Genomic DNA, 22,861 nt, shown 5'->3' on the forward strand with positions numbered 1-22,861 from the left:
GTTTAGAAGTTATTTTTTTACTTTGTTGTTACATTTTTTGCTACATAAGAGATTGTTATTGGAAAAACCTAAAAAACTTTTCCTGGTTGAATACATAATAAAATATTTGGCAAATTTATTTTTCCCGTCTTGCGAGTGGAATAAAGATTAATAACGACGTACCTAAACTAAAATAAATATCTGAAAGTCGGAAGAAACATCGAATCAGGCCAACCAGGAAAATACGCATCAACAATCAGATGAATAATTTATTTAGGAAAGAATAAATCGAAAGGAACACATATACCAAACCCGTGACATCAAGTTTAAATTTACCAAAACTGTTTGCTTTCAACTTCTTTACTCCTTTGAATAAATAATGATAAACTAAACTAATAAAAGATTAAATTGTCGAAAGCCTGTATTAAATTATTCATCGTTAGTAGTAGTACGCTGGGCCTAGATTGGCACCCCTTTTGAATCGTTTGAAATTTTAAACAGCCACCCATCACGATTAGACTTTTTAATATCAATCAACCGATCGAACAATAGCCATTGTATTAATTCGAGTCATCTTTCCCTAACCCACATAAATAACAACAACACAACGTGAAAAGCGACTAAAAAAATTCATGATATGTCACATGCACAGCCGAACACAGACAGAATGCCTTGTTTCCGGCCTGCGGTCCTTACACATCAGGCAGAAAACAGGCATTTTTTTGGTTAGTTTGTTAGTAAAGCGGTGTTAGTACCTGAATGACATGCTTCCAATTTGATACCTGGTTGCAGTGACCGCAGCGGAAGGGCGCTTGGCTCCCTTTCGCTGACGTGCTAACACTTGCCTCATCTTTCTCGGGACTGGAACCTCGCAAACTCAAGTCCTGACTGGGGCTGGACGCAGAAACGCCCCCGCCGGAGCCCTGCGGGTAGTGGCCCTTCACGTGCGCCAAGAGGATCTCGCGAGAAACGTCCCTAGGAAAAAAAAAAAAAACAAATTTTAAATACAATCATTACCGTGCGATCAAAAAACACAAAAAATTAGAAAAATTCTACAGTTGGCAACACATTGGCTGGGAAAATCACCATTCACGTTTTCGTCTTGTACAGCAATGATAATTTTCTGCTCTAAAGTGAACATTATTTCACTCAAAAGGTATAAAACGCAAACTTGTCAAAGTTTCCGATGACATTTGATGTCAAAAATCAGGATTGCCATCTGAAGGACTTTAATCACCGCCTACTCTAATTTATTTTTTTTTTGATCGCACGCTACAAAAGACATTATATTAAATCAGTGTCTTCTAGAGAAATTAAAAGCGACTTTCTTGTCACACAATCAGTAAGTGTTGTGGGATCACCCTGTATTGTTCGGTATTTACGAAGTTTGTTGTTTGTCAATATTATTTAAAAATTCTCCTCTTTTTCATATTAATGTGCATCAAGTAGGTTGTAAAATTGTAAATGCATCTTTAATTTAAAGGCCGATTCACACAAATAGTGTCATTGATGTCATTCAGAACAAATTTAATCACATCAGTAATGACAAAAAAAATTGTATGTTTGCCACCCGACGTTAATTACGTTGTTAGCTTTAATTATTTTTTGCTATCTCATAAACTGGGGTACACATTTTTAGAGAAGATTGAGTTTAGGATTGTTTGAATTTTCGCATGGTTGCCAACTTAAAATGATTCCTTCCAACGACTACTTCGATGCACATTAATATGAAAACGACTATATAAAACCACCAAACTGCTTAAACTATTTATTTTTTAGAAAAACTAATTGATGAATGATACAGTACTATAACAAGAATAAAATTTTTCGAAATTTTCTTTTGATTTTGAATTCTATACATTTTTTTAAAATTTTTTAATGGCAATCCACTATTTATAGTTTTTCTCATGAAGTTTGTAGTGTTTGTAGAGGATGTATTAAATGGATATGGAATTCTTTATAAAACTTCTGTATTTTCAAATTATGACTTGTATATAAATTAATTGTAACTTGAAGTAACTAACAACAGTAATTCCAACGTGTATTTGATCACTTGATCCAGAACAAAGGTTATGATCTAAGGATTACGACTATCCACTTTATATTTAATTTTTTCATTTTTTTATATAAATTGCAATTTTGAAAAAATTATCGCATAATTCAAAAACAAACAAAATTTTCGTTTTCAAAATACGATCACATTTTTTATATTACTTTAATTTATATTAATTATTTTGTGATGACAAATAAAAAACGTTTGGTTCTATACTTTATATTCACCTTGTATGTTATTTAGTGTCAATAAGTCTGTCAGATTACATAAAATTTTAAATAAAGAAAAATAAACTCTTTTACGACATCGTATAACATTGACAACCAAAATTTAATGCTCGCGAATGCTTTTTCTGTTGTTTTTTTTTTTAATATAAACTTCAGAAAGAGCCATTACAGTTGAAAAAAGAATAAAAATTAACACAAATTGGAAAATGAAACATCAAAATTTTGATACTTGTTGAAAAATCGGTGTAAAGTAGGTTTTAACGTCAAATTTGACTTTTCAAACGTCAAAATGTCATCACTGACAATAATTATTAGTGACAAGTTGAAAGTGAGGTTAATATCTAAAGACCGTTTTACAATTTTACATTAAAACCGGTTAAAAAATTAGAGAATTCGTTTAATTAATTTCATGACGAATAGTACTTACTGTAATTTTGTAATTAATAAGTTTTAACGCTTTATCAAACTCAACTGATAAGGATGAGTAATTGAGGTGTGCATTCTGAGCTAAATTTACATTAAGAGAAAATCATTTTTCTTCCGTCTTTTGCATTTCTCTTAATACTTCCTAATCTAATTTCTGTGATTTTCTGTGATTTTCAGGGTCAAAATTTGGTTATTTCAGAAAAAATTAGAAAGATTAAAAATTTCAAAATCACCGTCTCATCAGGAACTGACGTTACGCTTAAATTCTGAAGAAAAATCTCTAATCAGTATAGCAAGTGCTGGTCTTTAACGTTTTTTTCCAAATTATAAACAATATGTGCAATAAACTTTTTTACACCAATTACCTTAACACTTGACGTGAACAAACCGCACAATAAAAATTTTCCACTCACCTAAAATTACACTTCTTGCATTTGAAAAACGTCCTCTTATTATCCACATTGGACCTCTTATTCTTATCAACTTTGAAAAACGATCCATCGGCGGCTTTCAACGGCGGCGGCGGCCTCAACATCGGACTAAAATCATTCCCAGATGGCGCTCGCGTCAATTTCGGTAAATCACCCTTATTTTGACTCGGCGAGGTGTTCCTATCATGGTGCTTGGGCCTCGTCCCCGACCCTCCACTCGTATCCAAACTCTGATTCCCACTCACATGGATCTCAGTCAAGTATTTATTGTACTTGGTGTAATTCCTGCGTCCCGTTTCGTCCGTCATCAAAACCTTGGCGCTTTCATGCGCTGGGTCTCTCACCGATTTCAATTTGATATGTTTGGTAATGTCCCATCGCCAGTTCGACCTGTAGGCGCAAAGTGAGCATTCGAAGGGCTTCTTATTCAAGTGCCCTACAATATGCACGTGGAAACGCGACGCCGTCGAGGCCCAAAAGGTGCAATGGGGGCACTTAAAGACACGTTTGTGCTGCGCCACGGTGATGTCATTCCCATGGGTGGGAATCTTGTCGGCGACGGGGGAGTGTAGATGGGTGGTGGTGAATTCCTGTCCCACGTAGCTGCTCTCACTGCGTTCACTACCTCCAGGTGATTGGGTGCGCACTGAGAGGTCCAAGGAGACGTTATCATCGACTTTGTACTCATATTTCGAATCATCAACTTCCACATCCATGGGGAATTCAATGTTGTTCCAGATGAAAACACGATTCTCCATCGGATGGGGTTTATTATTGTTGTTGGTTTCACCATCCTCGGATTGGCTTTCGTCGATTCTTAGCTCGTTTTCGGACTCGTCGGCCGCTTTGAGGGCTTCGGGACATGTCAATTGATGGGTGTAGAGGCCCTGACTCGACTTGCACCTCTGTCGGCAATACTGACACCTGGAGGAGCTCGTGAACGTACTCGGAGTTTGAGTATGGTTGTCTTTACCACATTTTTTCTGATGTTTGATTTGTTCCGATAAACATTTGCTCTTATGTCCGCACAATGGACACGTCATGGAGTTGGTGCTACTCATGAGTTTCTCTTTGAGTTTGTCAAAGAAGGAGGCATTCTTTTGTTTGAATTCATCGGTGGTGGTTTGTTTAGTGGTTGGGATGAGATCAGGGATTTTAGTTTGACAATTTTCAAAGACGTCTTCGCTGCCAAACAACGACGCAAAGTCCTTGAGGGCGCTGTTGGCCGATTTGGCGCAAATATCGTTAATGTCTTGCTCTGTCATTTCAGGTTCTTGCTCCTTCTTCACCTTGGAGGGTATGGGGATGAGATTGGGTATGGGTCTTGTGGGTTTCTTATTCGGTTTCGGGTCAGTATTAATATTGTGTACTTTTTGCTCGTGTCTGGTCATTTCTGAGGCCCATGCTGACTTGTAGTTACACAACTTGCACTTGTTTTTGATGTAGACGTTGCCATTGGCGTGGTGGATGATGTCATCCGGGTTGATAAAGTCCGGTCCGAAGGAGCCCTGCTCGGGACTGTGCTTGGTTTTCTTTTCCGTTTCGGGGGGTACCTGTCGTGCGAAACGGAATTAGTCGAGTGTGGGCGCTCGGCGGCTATTATAAGTTCGAGAGCTGTAACACCGTCGAAACGCGTCGCGGCCCGCTGAGGCGACTACTGAGCGAGTTTATCGCGTTGTTACGCCCAAGGCAAAGATCGGCGTGGCGTTATCGAGCGCACACACCGATAACACCTCGCTGATAACGCTTACCTGTTCTTGGCGCGCGGCCTCCTCGGCGGCGGTGGCGTCGCTCGCCCCCACCTTGTTGCGTCGGCGCCCCACCCCCAGGCCCGCCGCCTGGCCCACGGGCGGCACATGGTGGTTCATCTCGTGCACGGTCAAACTCTGCTTGATGTCGGCGGTGAAGTTGCACGCCGAGCACCGGAAGGCGCCCTTGCCGTTGTGGTTCTTGCAGTGGCGGTCCAGGTTCCACTTGTAGGGGGTGCGAAAGTCGCACATGTCGCACTTGATCATCGGCATCGAGTGGTATTTGACGTGTTTGGTGAAGCGCGCCTTCATGTGGGTGGCGTATGTGCACTTGGTGCATTTGAAGAATTTTGTCTTGATGTGCTCGGCGCGCTCGTGGCGATCGAGTTGGGCTCGGGTGCGGGCGCTAAACGCACAAACTGAGCATTTGAACACCTGGGGAACACGAATTTTAGGTTGGCGACTCTTGGATTCGGGGTTTTTTCTAATATTTACAAGTCTGATGTATGTCATTTTTACACTAATGACATGACAGCTGTCACAATGATTAAACGTTCTTAAATGACGACTTTAAATAAGATAGCTGTGTTTTTTTATTAAATATCACCTTGAAAAAGTAAATGCAATTTGAACAAATAATACGCAAAACATTTGAAAAAAAAAATAATTTAAACATTCGACAGAGCTGACAGTAGACAAAAACTACAGCAGGCATTTAGACCAAGTAGATCAAGTGATAAAAACTGAATTTGATTAAATGGAGTTAATTTGATTTGTAGACATTTTAAATACAGAGTGCTCCAGAACTCGCGCCCCAGAGAAAAATTTCAAGTAAGATAAGATATACCAGGAGTACCAGGAACATACACTGGCGGACATGGAATTTTGGACATCAAATTTATGTCAGTTCAAAAAATGTCAATGTAAACCACGCTTTATTGTCATTATGATTGACGTTTGAAACTAAAATTTGAAAGTTTTAGTTGAAATTTATATTTAGCGTCGATTTTCCGAAACAATAATGCCAGCAATACGTGTTTTTATATAAGTTTAATAAATTATTTTGATTTGTTATCATTTTTTCCATAACTATTAAGATAAAAATTACAAAAACAAAAAGTGAGGTTAGTTGCCTAAGGCCCGTTTTACATTTTTATGTCAGTCGGATGACAAATTGTCCGTGTCCGCCAGTGTAGAAAAAATTTATCTGTCAAAAAATTTTGATATTTGACATTTTTTATGTCTATTTAATAATACTGATGATTTTGTGTAGGTACCATGTGAATAAAAAGTATGGAACCAAACGATTTTTGCTTAAACTGTTAATTTTTTGGAAAAAATAATAAATAAATGATGACAGTTGATTGCAATAAAAATGGAAAATAATATTTTCTTTAGATTGAAACAGGTTTTGCCCTTGTCAATTTGTCATCTGTCGCATTCAAATAATTTTTTCTGCAATGCCGCACTTAAATGCCGAGAGCATCAAATGCAAATCAAGATAATCAATTAGTTCAGTACTTACGCGAAAACCCAATGAGTAGTGAGTACTACAGATTAACTGTCAGTTCTAACTTAACCTTTTAGAATTAAGCCATATTCAAACAATGGATAAATATTTATAAAAATCTGACATTTTTATGCTTTGACATTTTACCGATTTTTTTGCATCCAAGTGTACTATAAAAAAGTAATATTTAATCAAGAATAAAATTTTTCGAAATATTCTTTTGTTTTTGAATTCTACAATTTTTTTTTTTTAAATGGCAACCCACTATAAACCATTTCTCTCATTAAAGTTATGATTACGGAGAACTACATACTTTACTTTTTTATTGGTCTTTAGGTATCCGTAGTTATGATCTAAGAATGACAACTAAATTTAATAAACTGCAATATTGACAAAAAATCGCATAACTCAAAAACAAAACACAATTTTGTTCTCAAAATACGATCAGATTTTTTACATTACTTTAATTTATATTAACTATCATTTTATGGAGGCAAATGATTTAAAAACAAACCTCTTGGTACCATACTTTATATTTACTCTGTATGTTTTTTTTATAATTATTTAGGAAAAGTGCCAATAAAAGCCACAAATAACATTAAACAGAGTTAGGATACAGCTTCCTTGTTTCCTCTTCTAATAGTCTGTAGCAAAAAAACTTGGAAAATTATTTTTCCAACAGAAATAAATAAAGTCAAAGTGCAAAATTTAAACTCTCATAACTTCGAAATTTTTATTGGTAGAATTTTTTTAACATTTTTTTTCTTTTTTTTTTTCTGATGGGACGCGAGTTCTGGCGCACTACTACTAATAAAGTTTCAAGGTACCATTGCAGACAAAATAAATGGAACAGCAAGATCACTAAATATGAAACGGCCCTTCGACAGGAACCACATTATGAACTTGTCATTTTGAAGATTTAGAAAATACACTTGAGTGCAAAAAAAAACGCAAATTGTCAAACAAAATTGTCAAATTTCTCAGAGATTTACATAGTGTGAAAAAGGTTGTTCCCAAAAAGGTTAGAAAACTATCAAAATGTTGTATTTGGTGGTCTTGCCAGTGCAGTGTCATAGTCAGTGTTAAAAACGAAATTGAAAAACATGGAAAAACTTAATAGAAGTTTGCAATTATGAAATTGTGGATTGTGACAAAAACAACGTCAAAAAACTGGCATTATTAACAGGCCAAACACATTATAAAAAAAATCAATTTGCGTTTTCGGCATTTTCGACCGTTTGAAGATAAATATTTTTTTAAGAAAATAGATTCAAAGTTTAGCAGTACTTAGCACGTTAACATTAAAATTATTAAGAAAATCGTGTTAGCCTTCATAACAACACTTACAACGCTTGTCTTTAGAATTGTTATTTATCATTTTTTAAATAGCAACGAACTTTTTAAGAAAATTGTTAAAACATGAAAAACGGATCACTTATCAACATAATTATGCTTAATCTTTAAAAAATGTCAAATTGACATACTCGTATGAATCACATTTTGGAAAATTTTCCTGGTCTAATGATGGTTTGATGAACCAGTGGTCAAAGTTCTTGTCAAGTTACTCATTTTATCAATAAAAAAGAATCAAAGTCAGATTTATATGCATTATACATTTTTTTTTTGGTAATTATATCCAAAAATCGATGTATAATCTTCAAAAAAACTGTCACAATAAGGTTTAGCAACCGTGAAATTGAAAAACCCCCACAGCTTCCTAGACTTATAAAGGAATTGGTTATAAGTTAAAAAACTGTAACTAGGGATACCAGGATATAAACAATAAGTTTTTCCCCTCTGTTAAAAGGACTAATTCCTTTTGGTGAACCTAGGGAGCTGTGATTGGCCTTGAGTTAGTGGTACCGTTTCGGGGTCGTCCGGCGGCGGCGTGTCGGCTCTGTCGTCGTCGTCCTTGTCGCCGTGCACCATCTTGGTGTGACGCAACAGCTTCTGGAAGTGTTTGGAGGCGTAGAGACAGTTGGGGCACTCGTAGATCCTCACTTTCTCCTCGTGAACATCGCGGAGATGGTAGAGGTAGTGCCTGGGGTTTTGCGTGAAGAAGTCGCAGCTGGCGCACGAGTAGTTTCGCTTAACCTTGCACTCGGGGAGGTCTTTCTCGTCGTCAAAGTCGTCGAAAAGCGCGTCGCCGCTGCGCACTATCAGAGCCTCTCCTGATCGATGTTGCACTACCATCGACGGCACGGACATGCTAGCCCGTGCACCTGCAACAACACGACCATTCATTCAAGTCGACATGGCAACATGGAGGGAATCGATAAGGCTCTCCGGTTCTTTGGCGGCTCCTCCTTGACCCGGTTCGCGCCAAGGCCCGAGCCCCAGCTCACCTGCATGACATGGCAACGCGGAACGGGTAAACAAGCGTCATCGCCGAGCGGGCATATAATTAGGACGAGGACGCGCGAGTGCGCCGCCACCAAACAACACCCACGAAAGAGCCAAAGACACGTGTGGTAGACTTACAACTTGAAATTTCTTTCCCAAGCGATGACTTTTCTTTGACGTCAAAATCAAAATGCCAACAACAGGCAACTTTAACTTTGCGGTTTAAATGCTCTCTTCGACATACTTGGCCTAGATCGCAAGAGCAGTGGCGCAGCGGCGCCGATACGCACGAAGAACGTTGCTGGTCGGCGTCAAGGTTTCACATCGGACGAAATGACGCGAAAAGAAATTTGCTGGCGTAAATTGTTGAAACGATTAAAATATTCCGGCGAAGGATGACGACACGAATTTGCATCAATATCAACAATTGGAATTTTTCGTGTTTATTAAATCGGAGCGGCAAGAAAAAAACTGAAGGAAAAATGTCTTGTTAACTGCATTATTAAAATAAAACAAAACGGCAAAGAAAATTGGTAAAACTTGCCATAAAAAAACGTAGAAAAGTAAGGAGTTTCCTTTAAATGTGAAAAAAAATTGAATAGTTAAATACACAATAATCAGCAAAGAATAAAAATACAGGGTGCGCCAGAACTCGCGCCCCAGAGAAAAATTTCAAGTAAGATAAGATACCAGGAACATGGAAAAAATGTTTAAAAAATACTCTGTCAAAAAAATTTGATATTTGACATTTTTTTATATCTATTTAATGATACTGATGATCTTGTTATGTTTTTTTACAATTATTTAGTAAAGAGACAAAAATTTCGCTAATAAAAGCCACAAATAACATTGAACAGAGTTACAATTTAGGATACAGCTTCCTTGTTTCCTTTTTTAATAGCCTATAGCAAAAAAACCTAGAAAATTATTTTTCCAACAGAAATAAATAGAGTCAAAATTCAAACTTTAAACCCTCATAACTTCGAAATTTTTATAGATAATTTTTTTAACATTTTTTCCATCTTCCTGGTATCTTACCTTACATGGCATTTTTCTCTAGGCCGCGAGTTTTATATTCAACCAGGAATAAATGTTTCCGTTTTTCCAATAATAATCTCTTTTTTTTCTGGGGCGCGAATTCAAAGTGATTCAAAAACGGACTAGTCTTCGCAAATATTGTAGTAAATACAAAGTCGCTAAAAAGTATGGATACAGTTAAATATCATAAAAATGTTCATCAAAACTTGAAATTTGGTATACAGGGTGTTCGTTTTTCGAGCTCCACCATGATCTCAGTTATTATAAGAGATACGAGGTCGGTTAAATTAGGGCAAAGTTGCGCATTTTTATGTTGAACAATAATCTGGAAGAAAATTTATTGTGTCATTTTTAGTTTTTGAATTATTATTGGAAAAAAACGCAAATTTGTATTTTTCGTTTTTATTTTTTCAAGCAAAAACTAAAAGACCTAGGCGTTTTTAACTTGGACGTTCTTAAGGCTTTTTTTACTAGGAATCTAAATCTGTCATCGTATTTTCCAAGGCGCTCTTGATATCAGAGTTACAACACTCAACTTTGGATTTTCTTATGGACGCCATATTTGATTTATGTATTTTTGAAAAGTTTTTTTGTTCCTGATTGCAACGATGTATCACACAATATGATCAAATTTTACATGCTGATAAAAATTAAGAAAAAGCGTTTATGCAAAGAGTGCTTTGAAAAAAATGCCACCAATTTTAAGTTACTTGCCTATTATCCAAAAACTTGTATGTATTTTGTGTTTAAGCTTTTTTTAATTAAAATGTATTCTCTTCCAGTTAAAAAAAAAACGTTATTTTAACAATTATTATAACTTTTACTTATTTTTTGGTCAAAGTTCAGGCGGCAAAGAACTAACGATAGATAAAAACAACATTACCAAGGCTGACAAAATTTTACATTTTTCAAAATTTCATTAGTTCGATATTTTTTTAAAAGTTTTGATTAAAATAAGGTATGGATGTGGTTACATCATAGAACTCTTAAAAAATTAAATTTCACCCTTCATGCCATTAAAAAAAATCAAGTTAGCCTTGTATCCCTAGAGCAAATAGAAATAGAAATTTGATAAACATCTTAGTTTTACTTTTCCAGAATTACATTTTTGAATTTCAATTTTTTTTACCTTTTAATAAAAATAAAGCTGGGCATATGTTACATCACTGAATTCAGAAAAAATTGCTCTCTTAAAAATTATTAAATTTAACTCTTCGTTCCATTAAAAAAATCAAGTTAGAAGAATCTAAACACTTCTAACTGTTTACCAAATTTCAACGTGTTCTGCTACCCCGTTCTGAAAATATTTAGCTGTATCAATACTTCTATTGATAGGAAACAAAACTCAACATTGATGCATTTTTAATTGAAAAAATTATTATTTATTCAATCAGTATTCATTATTTCAACCAACAGTTCTCAGCCATTCCCATTTTTCGGGGAGTTCAAAATACGGGGTAAACAAAAAAAAACAAATAGAAAACATTGTTTTGTTTTTGGCTTTTTCACTTTTTTTAAAAGCAACTTATTTTTTTTTTTTCGATAAAAATTGAATCAAACGTAGATTGTTGTAATCCTTAGTAGGTTGCCACTTGAAAAAGTTAAAAATCTTGTAAAACTCCAAAATTTTTGATAAATTGTATTCGTAAGAAACGTCACAGTTTTATAGCACTTTATTATTCATCAATTAGTTTTTTCAATAAATAAATAGTTTTAGTAAAAAACCTTTGGTTACATACTTTTTGTTCACATGGTATATTAGTTTCGTCTGTAGCATTTAAAAAAATAAGAAAATAAAATCACTGTTCTGAAAACGGACAACAAGAAATGTGCAAAACCCGCTGAATGCTAAATAAGGTTTCCTTTTATTTTTTACATTTTATTAAAATTTTAATAAAAAATCAACAAAATTACATTAAAACCAATTTTTTGCCACTTCTTATAACAAAAGAATTTCGCCTTTAAATTGTTACCTAAGTTTGTAATCTAATGTTCTAATCTAATTCTTCATGTTTTTTGTGCCAGTTCTGTAATTAGTGACCAAAATCAAGACTAAATTTAATTCAAATGGACAAAATATAGTAATAGCAACACTACTTGCAGCTTAAAGATTCAACAAAGACTTGGAAATTAATTAAAAAAAAATACAAAACATGATATAATTTAGGAATGTGTAAAGCTCGACGTTAGGAGGAATTATAATTCCAAAATAAAATAATAAATAATAGTATTTTTGAGAAGTGTCTTCGTGTTTTCGTCAAAAAGATATCTTAAACGGACTAGAAATTAGTAAAAATACCGTCTCAGGAAGGAATAGTAAAAACAGAATACGTGCGTAGGTGCATATAAAATAAAATAAAGTCATACGCGTGAATCACTAATAGACCATCACTAACCGGTATCACGTGACCGACCTCTATCCATTAATTGTGCTAATTCTTTTTTCATACCTGTAGTGATAAATACCTTTCATAATCAAAGTTTACTTATTTAACACGAAACAATTTTACTTTATGTTATTTCAAATAAAATTCTTGGAAGCGCATAGTAAATCCGCAGAATTATTTGTTTGATTTAAAATTAGTTGACAAATCATTGTGACAGTTCCGCCACTGTCTCCTCCACAATTCATCGATGATAAGAAAATCCTAGCAAGCTTGATATCTGTGAAATTTTCCGAATAGTGCAACGCGTACACCCATTGTTATGTTTACTGGTTGGAAAAGTGCACAGCAACAAGCGACCTTGGTTGCAAAACCGATAACTTCTGCATTTGACTCAAACCGACTGGTTCCTCAGCCTTAAAATAGCATTTTTCCTTGACGACTATCTCGAAGGCAAAAATTCGAGATGGTCGCTCGGAAGAGGACAGGAAGCTGCAAGCCTTCTTCGAAAATTAAAAGTAGTTTGTCTTTGCTCCTCGTCCTTGGCGAGATTCAGCAAGACCCAGAAACCTTAATTGATTAGTCATCGCCAACTGCGGCCAATTTAAGCCAGATTCGATCAAGTGGGCCGAAATGTCATGACGAAAAACAGAAGAAAAGGCATGCACGGGATTGTCTTTGTGGCGCAACCTCAACATTGAGATACATTTTTCCAACTGCTAACAAAGTTACTATTATTGTTTAGTTACCTCTAACCTTCGATTCAACATCGGGTCTTACTATAGTAACTTGCAAAATTTTCCAACATTTATACAGAGTGTCTCAAAAATATCGAGCCAAACTTGCAGATGTAGACGGAGTTTCATAAAACAGCACTAATCATCATTTGTAAAAAAATAAGTATAAAAAAAGTTTAAGTTTATACACCGTGATTCAATAAGATCGAATCACCGCTTATGAAGTGACAGAAAATGAAAAACAGATACATTTTTCCAACTGCTAACAAAAGTTACTACATATTATTGTTTTGTTACCTCTAACCTTCGATTCAACACCGGGTCTTATTATAGTAACTTGCAAATTCTCGAACATTTATACAGGGTGTCTCAAAAGGATCGACCCAAACATATAGATGAAGACAAAGTTTCATAAAACAGGACTAATTATCACTTGTAAAAAAAAAAGTATAAAAAAAGAGTTTTGGTTCATACACAGTGATTCAATAAGGTCGAACCACCGTTTATCTAGTGATAAAAAATTAATAAAAGCGCAGAAATGTTTATGTTTTACTCGCCGCATTTTTTCGAAAATTTAAATGTTTAAATAACACAAGTGAGTAACGCTAAGTCGTCCAAATGAGGGTACGTACGGTCTTTTTTAATTACCCTGTAGATTAATTAAAAAATTATTACTATTTGCAAATTCTGAATCGATTTTTTTTAATTTCAACAATTTTAGTCAGGATTTCAGTATACAAGGTGATCAAGAATTAATTAATTAAAAGCATTTTTAACTCAATACATATTGCAACCGGATATGGATTTGTTTGATACATTTTTGATGTAACAAGATTATTGTAGGTACCTACCTAAATGTCAATAACCGGTATGGTACAGTTAAGGAATTAAAATTTCGGGTAGTATTTTTCTGTCACTGTAAACTACCTTTTACTGACATCATGACATTCATGACTGACATTTGGCAATTAAACTTTTCTGTCAGTGACGCTATTTTTTAAGTCAAAATGACATAAACACGACAAGAGTAAAAAATGAGGTTATTAATGTAAAGGTTGTTTTAGAGTTTACATTATGAAAATGACAATAATGCCCAAAATTTTAATTCCGCAACTGTACCATTAAAAAATCAGAGATGTCAACTCAAGACATTTTTGATCATTTTATACAGGGGGTGCGATACCAGGAACATAAAAAAAATTGTATGTATAATCTATTTATTACTGTTGGAATAATAATATTTTCCAAGTTTTTTTGCTACAGGCTATTAGAAGAGGAAACAAGGAAGCTGTATCCTAAATTGTAACTCTGTTTAATGTTATTTGTGGCTTTTATTGTCAAAATTTCTCTACCTTTACTAAATAATTAAAAAAACATTTACAAAATCATCAGTATAAAAAATGTCAAATATCAAAATTTTTGACAGATTAAATTTTTTTAACATTTTTTCCATATTTCTTTATTTTACTTGAAATTTTTCTCTAGGGAACGAGTTCTGACACACCCTGTATAAATATCAGGATTCTGTTAAAAAAGGATCAGCACCTAGATCTAGAAGTAGATAGTGCATTTTTTATATTGTTTGTTTTCTCAATGCATTTTTTCGACAATATAAATGTTAAAAAAAAAACACAATCTATATTCAAAATAATGGGACAGCTGTAGTTAAAAAAAGTTAATTTGGTTCTCAGTTATTTCTTAATTACAAGAACAAAGTATGTAATTGAAAATTAAATCAATAATTTACAATGAATTAGTATCGATTTGTTAATTGCAACAAGAGAACGCAAATTGTTTTTTGTCGCGATCCGTGCCCCCGTTTCCGCTCCGTGAGCCCCGCCACTGGTCCCCGCGTTGGCATCGAAACGAGTGAGCGCGCGCGCACCTCCTCGCCACTCATGCTCTCCTGCTAGCAGGAGTAACTTTGGCCACTCTTTACGCGCCTCATCTTCAAGAACGTGCACGAAAAAAACGACGAGGTGCTGGTGTGGGCTTGCTAGCGCGCATCCCCAACCGCGCCTCCATCATAAACAAGCAACGCCATTCCCACAAGACCCATCTTATCTCTTATCACCACCACCGAGAAGGTGACCACGGCGCTCCACCGGCCTTCGACAGTTATGTAACCGAGTGACATTCTTCGTTTAGAGGTCACCAGGCCACTCTTGATTATTAACTTTCAATGCGAGATTCCAACGAAAGCGAAAATAACGGACCCACCATTCCTGTCCCTTTCGTTCACCCATCTTCGCACTCACCCAGACTAAGGTCAATGGTGGGCGTGAGTCATCCTGTGTGACGTCACACGACGACGACGACGACTTAATTCGGGGCCTTTTAGGAGTTCTGCGGCTTCTTCTTGCGCCATAATTGTATTAATATCGCGATGACGCAACGAGGAGGCTTTAAATAAGCTTCTTGAGGAGGCTTTTCGCGGACGCTTCAATGACGTCATTCCCGGGAAATGGAAGATTTTCCGGTGATTAAGTCTTTGTCATGTGTTCCAACATCTGGTTTTTCGCATACATAATGCAAGGAAATTTTCGCCTCCACACCCTTTAATTTCGACCATGGAAACATAAAAAGTGCTCCGGAGGGTCGAATTTCTTGCGATCAATATTACGAGTGTTACAGTTTTCTGCACGAGGCGGCGGATGGCTGTGACGCTGTACAGGCCCGTAATGGGTATTTTTAGGCCGGCGGATGTTTATCAACAGTTTTTTTAATGATAATTCGCTGCAAATCTGACACAAAGATTGATCGTTGACCCGATAGTAAAGAGAAAATCCGTCAGTCATTGTCATTTTTAACGTCTTCTACAGCAGGAGGTTGAAGTCTAGATATGATTACATTAATTGAGACGGAACAATATTTGACCTCTCTTAAAAACACTGGACTTGCGTTATTCGTATCATCAAATAAATTTGTGATCGCGTCGTCTTTGAAAAACAAAAGTCGAATCTGTCACCAGCAATGACAGTTGGCAACAATTAAAATTTGACTTTTGTGATAAGAGAAGTAAATGACTCACCCTGAAGTTGGCTTCTCTTCAACTCAGCCCAACTGGGATTAAAAATAGATTATGATTGGTGGCGAACCAGCGAGTTCTTGGGTCTTGTGGACTTTGAAATGACGTCATCAGGTAATGATCGTGTTTGCGAATTAACCAGATAAGAAATGATAATTCAAGTCCCAATGTCAAAGATTTCACATGTAACTTGATGGCCACGTCTTATTGTTCATAATGACAGTATTGAAATTACATAAGCCACATAGATGGTGATTACATGTTTACATAAACGGAGTATTTTCATTATTTTGATTATTGTAAAGGATATAGTCAAGGTTAAGGCAAGTGGAGGAAGCGGCCAATTTCTTGGTCGGTGTTTATTGATCAAGCCTCGTATGAAGAATTCAGTGGAAAATAAACATTGAGGGGGTAGTTGGGAAATGACAGATCAATCAGCGTTGGTAATGGTTCGTAACCATAGCGACAAGAAAATTGTTTATATGTCAGTATGACAGTCAATATGGCGCAAGATTATGAATGGAGGTTAGGATAGTGTGCAAAATAGCCCGAGGCGACGTCAACCGCACGTGGTGCTGGTTATAAAAAGCCCCGAAGAAGAGCACAAATAGGTCAGAGTTTTTGGCGCTGCGAAATGAAGAGAGAGAGCGAGTCACGCGGGTGAGGAGGTTCTTTCATAGGACGCGCCCTGCGTTATGTCACCGCAAAAGTACAAAGTATACCTGTTCGAGTCGTGTCGATCCGTCGTCGTCTTCACCTTCAAATACGTCGTTGCGAACTGTTTACGTATCGATAAGAGCGCTCCAAGGACGTGGTGCGATTAGCGACCGTATGCGAAGGTGCGTTGCGGTCGGCCAATTAAGGTCTTCGGTGTCGAAGACGTCGCTGCGACGACCTTCAAGACGTCTAAAAATGTGGCACGGTGGGCGTCGGCACCAGCACGGGCCGTCCAGTTGCACAAGCCTTCGGCGAAGATGTCGCAATAGTTGGCACGAGGCGCGCGCTGCCAGAGGATGATGAGGCAGCAGCAGACACATGCACACGAGACACCGGGCCGAGGAACACTGCAGATCGGTACGGTGAGAGTTCCTCTTCGCTGCTGCTGCGTCAGCTGCCGGGGCGGCCAGCCGGCGGACCCTCGTGTGCTTCGCCGCCGCACCCTCTGCCTCTCTTTGTCGCCGCGTCGCTAGCAACGGGGAGGGCAATCGATGATGCACAACCGAGACCATGGTGCCTGCCTGCGTTGGCCCTCTTTTATGGATTCCTCCTCCTCCGAGTTGGACATCGATCGACAAAGAGACGATGCCCGAAGAGATTAAACGACACACGCTGACCCCACGATTATACTTAAACCGACCGAAATAGAGACAACGACGACCGGGGCACACGGGATGCGAGCTAGCCTTCCTTCATGGTCTCGGCCATTACGAAGCCAAGATATTTTGCAACAATTTGCTTTATCTTCCGATTAATCGATGAGTAGTGTAAGAGATCTTGCACAAGACAAAGAGAACAAACTTATCTCCTTAACACAATTGGTTTAATTGTTCAAACAAGGAAAATGATAAGTTTTCGATTGATGATACAATTCAGATTTTATACTTTATTATTCCTCATTATATGATTCACCGGTTACTCCTTACAAAAATGAACATATTGGTATTTTACTTCCAACTTCCTCCACTTTTAAGATTTATTCCCTTTCCAGCAGGTATTGAAATACATGTCACAAACGAAATAAAAACATTGCAGATAAACGAAGAGATTATTCTCAAAATTGTTGTAACGAATTAAATGTAATAGACGTGTTAAGCATTTTAAATGAAATTATTTAGTTTTTTTAGTTTCCCGGAAATGACATTGAGTACACTAACTCTTTTATTAGATTAGTCAAAAGTATACTATGTACACTGGAAGGCATAAAAACGCGAATTGTCAAAAACAAAATTGTCAAATTTTTCAGATTTACATACAAGTGCGCCAAAACTCGCGCCCCAGAGAAAAATTTAAAATAAGATAAGATACATACCAGGAACATGGAAAAAATGTTTAAAAAATTTATCTATAAAAATTTTGAAGTTATGAGAGTTTAAATTTTGCACTTTGACTCTACAGGGTGCGCCAGAAATTTACATTGTGTGTGAAAAAAGGTTAGAAGTGTTCCCAAATAGGTTAGAAGTGCCTTATTTGGTGATCTTGACAATGCAGTGTCATAGGTAGTAAGAGTTAAAAACGAAATGGGGAAATGGAAAAACTTGACAATTATGAAATTGTGACAAAGACAACGTCAAACAACTGACACATATTAACAGACCAAATTACATTATAAAAAATCAGTTTGGGTTTTTTTTTTTGCACTCAAGTGTACAGTTACGGAATTTTTCTGTCATTTCAAAAAGATCACTGTAAACTACCTTTTACTGTCATCATGACATTTATGACTGACATTTGACAATTAAACTTTTCTGTCAGTGACGCTATTTTTGAAATCAAAATGACATAAACATGACAAGAGTAAGAATGAGGTTATTAATGTAAATGTTTAATGTTAGAGTTTACATTGTGAAAATGACAGTACTGCCCGAAATTTTAATTCCGCAACTGTACATGTATTCATATTGATACGAACATTATCAAAGTGAAATCTGTGTACAGTGACTTAAAAATTGACTACTTTTACTTGCTCAGATTAATCGCTATTTTTCCCACATAATTGGAGCTTAATGGCAAGTTTAAGGCCAAAAGTGCACCAATTCAAAAAATATAAGAAGAAATAGAGTATAAGATTAATTTCTGCATAATTTAGCAACGTCGAAATTCCGAAAAACAGAAATTGGGCAAAAAATTATTTCAATGTTAAAAAGAACTGAATAAAAGTTAGACAAACAAAATCTTAAACTAGTTTTAATTCCTCCTTCCTTTTGCCTTTTCGCTGTCTCGAAATCAGAACAAAAAAAACTTGACTTGCTTCCAAATATTTTGTTTTCCACCAGAAGCTAGAAACTAGGTAACTTCTTATGAACTTGGAGTGCAAAGATACCACCATCACCAAAATAAATCCCTATTCTGAGACCCAATTTCCTCCTCCCTACGTATTCTTGAACGGTTTTTTCACTTGTTATCAAAGAACAATTAAAATTAAACTACTTGTTATAAAGATAAATATTTACGAGTACATATAAGACTGAAAATGAAAGTAAATTGAGTATTTAATCTTTTTTTAATTAAATTTAGGGTTGGAATTGAATGAAAAATTTCATAAACACAGTTAACATTTTTGCTTGAACACCCATGAACAGGGGAACTTAATTATTATGAAATTTATTATGAATTATTGGAAAACTTTTTTTTTATAAAATGTGTTTCAACAAGGGTTTAATTTTTATTCTATTTGGCATTAGGCATTAAATAAACATTCGAAATAAAATTTATGACAACTCGAGTTTAATTTTTTTTACTAATTTTCAATTTTTTTTTTCAGCGTGGCCTGTCATTCTAAAACTAAGTTGGCAACGCCAAATGAAATAAAGGCAGAAGATTTGACATGTGTCATATTTTCTGTCTACGTATTTCAATGTCGCCAACCCAAACCCTAAAATCACAGGCCACTCTGATCGGAAATTAAATTAAAGGCAAATGAATAACAATTGACAAGTTTGACGTTTGAATTTAAAAGTCAAAGTTGACACCAACTTGAGGTGAAAAATCAAATCATTTACGATCACCCGGTATTCCTGTAAAATGTCAAGTGTCACACTTTTCTATAGGTAGTAGAAAAAAAATCATTCAACAAGTGGTGAACGCTGTTTCTCTTTGAAAATAAAAATAACGATGTTTCTACTAGATTTCCACTGTTTTCGTCGGAAAACAAACCATTGTGGAACACGTCTGCTCACCACCTACGTGGAACGTTGGATTGTACTTGAATTTTCTTGGAAATCAACTTTTTAAAAGGTTGTTTGTTGACTCGAATGCCCTTACTAAAAACCCAGTATCATTAGCGACATTTTTGATTTTCTTTTATTTGCCATTCACATGTTTTAAATGACCAGGTTCTGCCATGACCTAGTCTACGTTAGGTGCAATTAATTTTTTCGTCGTTTTCATCGGACCAGCTTCAAGATTTTAGTAGAAAATTAGCTATTTTTACAATTATTCGTTTAATTACACTGCAATAAAATTTTACTCGTCGTTTGACAATGAAAATATAAATTCAAAAAAATTCTTTAGTGCGTCCATAAAAACGAACATTAACGCAACATGTCGACCGGCAAATATTAAAAATAGTACCGAAGATGGGACACACGTGTTGAAAAAATTACACAAAATCAAGGACATATTTCTTAACACGACTAAATACCAAACCAAATACTATTCAAGGTCATAATTGGCCAACGAGAAAATCGACCACCGATCTGTACCGACTATTCTTAGATCGGAATAACTGCGATATTAGCACAGGACCGGGATGAGGCTCGCAGCCCACATTGACTAATAGATAGGTGTTATCTTATTTGCTCTCTTTCAAACCCGCTCTTGGTGTTGAAAAACTCAAACGGTTGGTAATTTTTATTGACTTATTTGGGAAAAAGCGCCGCAATGGAAAATCACGTAAATGGGTCTTCGGCTACTAGGCACTTCTTGTGTATTGATCTAGTGATAAGATAACTCAGAGTTGTTACACTTAACTCTTTGGCAATGTTGATTTTTTCCACACCGTTCAAATTTAATCGCAATAACTGTTTCAGTAGAGATAACGGCGTTTTATTATTTAGGTAGGACTATTTATTATTTCTTTGTCTGATTTTCAATTGACTTCATATCTTATCAATTGAACATAAGCTTCGGTCTTTTTTTCTCGACCTTCAACGAAAATAATAATATCTACGTGACAGTTTACTGTGTCATTTTTTCGGTCTTTTCATATAATCAGTACTAATCAAGTATTTCTTGTAGATATGTGCTAAGATTAGACGTCTTATCTCGAACAAACAGAATAATTAAACACACTTTTAGTAAAAATTGAAAGGATAGATTAGAGTTGGGATTTCTAAGAACTCTGTACTAAACCACACCTCACTAAAACCTAAAGCCTTGCACAATCGATAAGATTCAACTTCATAACTGTTATCTTCAACAGTAAGAATTTTACAACGTAAGGAATACATAGGAAGAAGATTATTACGACGCCCACGCTATTCAATAACGCAAGATTCACGCTGGATGAGCATTAATGGTCCACGAGGCGTGGACGATATTCTAATTATCTTTATTAATAACATCAGAACTGAAAAAACACGGAAAATTTGCAGTTTCCCAACCCCGCATGAATAGTATATTGCAACCCAGTGGAGAAACATGTCACCCCAGCGAAAACAATTTTGATAAGTTCGTAGTCTTGGTAATAAATTAACTTTCCGACCAAGTGATGCAAAATGCAAGGCATATTTCCCAACCCCCAAAACCTTATACATCAATGGTTGTGAAGAATATGTTAAAATTTGTAATAAATATTATAAAGCTATAGTAGATTTCATTGAAATTGGTATAATAGTTGGCTATGGAATTTAATATTTAAGTTTGTAGCCCTATGCATGATAGCAGATGGGGTTTTTGTTTTTCCTTGATTACATGGTTCGTTGAACTAACGTCATTGTGACATTTGAATTCGTTTTTTCACTGTTTTCGTTGCTTGTTCGTTATTCCCTGTATTTTTTTCAAATTATAATAATTAAAAGTAGTTCTCGTCAGAACCCCAAATTTAGAGTACACGTAAAGGTATGTTTGAAAACATAATCAATTCCTTTTTGTTCCTGTTTTAGGTTAATGTTATTTTATTTTCTCCAAAGCAAATAGTATATGTTTTTGGTGTTAAAACTACACCTAAAAAGGGATGAAACAGGACGTTAAACTTTTTAGAGAAAATCCTTTCTCTAAAAACCTCTGAAAGAGGGTTATTTTTAAAATTTTAACTATCTTAACCTCATTTTTTTTAGTGACAAATTTAGTTCCTTCCAGGTTATACAATCATGGCCTACTGTTATGCCAATTTCAATGAAATGCGTATTTTTTTTTATACGAGAAATTTCTGAGTGACAAAAACAGATAGTGGATATACCATTTAAGTGTGTAATAGTATATTACCTAACGAGCACGGAAAGTGGTAAATAACGCACAAGTGGGAAAGGTGCGCACGAGGCGTTAGCCGAGTGCAGGCAATACCGCGAGCGCGTTAGATACTTTCCTGCAAGTTTTGTACACTATTTTTCCTACGACCATAAATTTTTTTTTCTTACGAACATATTTTTTTTTTCATAACGATTTATTTTTTATAATGGATATAAAAATACGTTGAATAATGATTCATTTTTTATAATGGATACAAAAAAAACGTTAAATGAAAAAATACAAAACATTCGAGTGTGAATTGTGCGTTAGATTTCTAAAACACAGTGTGAAAACAAATCGCACAGGTTTTCGACCTCGTAGGATATTGCCAATTTTCGCGCATATTTTTCGTATATGGTCGTAGGAAAATAAAATTTACGAAAAAGACGACTGTAAACAGGATACAATTTTAAGAGCAGTTTTCTGAAATTTTTAAAGAAAATCTTTCTTCTTCTTCCCAAAATTTTGACTCGGTGAATAGACTTTTAAACAAATGAAATGGTTAATAGTTACGGTGATTAGCTCGCCTACGATTTAATTCAAGACAATCTAACTTTCAATAAGAGCTTTTCACGGTATGTGGATTCTAATGGTCTCGAGGTGTGCAGAATGTGTACTAGGAAATCACTGAATCAACTAACTCAATTGTCATCTTTCACTCAAGACTGACGATAATTGGCATTGACTTTGTCTAAGAAATGAGTCTAAAAATCTCATTTTTGGCTCTTAGAAACAATATCCCGAAGCGGAATCTGTCCATCTTGTGATAGTTATTGTTTGTGGCATAAT

The 22,861-nt window shown here is 35.6% G+C and overlaps 1 protein-coding gene across 7 annotated transcripts in view; it reads right to left on the minus strand.

Moving 5' to 3' along the window:
- Positions 1–22,861, minus strand: part of LOC123013918 (zinc finger protein Xfin) — a 48,692-nt gene that overhangs the window by 4,398 nt on the left and 21,433 nt on the right. The window contains exons 1-5 of one of the 7 annotated variants that reach the window (XM_044412785.1): positions 16,627–16,753; positions 8,238–8,596; positions 4,868–5,299; positions 3,099–4,669; positions 735–954 (exon numbers count right to left, since the gene is read on the minus strand). In XM_044412785.1, coding sequence (XP_044268720.1) covers positions 735–954; positions 3,099–4,669; positions 4,868–5,299; positions 8,238–8,582 — 2,568 coding nt within the window. In that variant the 5' untranslated portion in view covers positions 8,583–8,596; positions 16,627–16,753. Of the gene's footprint in view, positions 1–734; positions 955–3,098; positions 4,670–4,867; positions 5,300–8,237; positions 8,597–8,719; positions 8,830–8,855; positions 8,874–15,907; positions 15,926–16,626; positions 16,754–22,861 lie in introns of those variants that run through there. The other 6 variants (XM_044412787.1, XM_044412788.1, XM_044412786.1 and 3 more) reach the window with 6 other exon arrangements.

The sequence above is a fragment of the Tribolium madens genome, unplaced genomic scaffold (genome assembly GCF_015345945.1).
Source record: "Tribolium madens isolate multiple individuals breed KSU strain unplaced genomic scaffold, Tmad_KSU_1.1 Scaffold_96;HRSCAF=242;Tcas5.2_LG5, whole genome shotgun sequence".
Classification (NCBI taxonomy): domain Eukaryota; kingdom Metazoa; phylum Arthropoda; class Insecta; order Coleoptera; family Tenebrionidae; genus Tribolium; species Tribolium madens.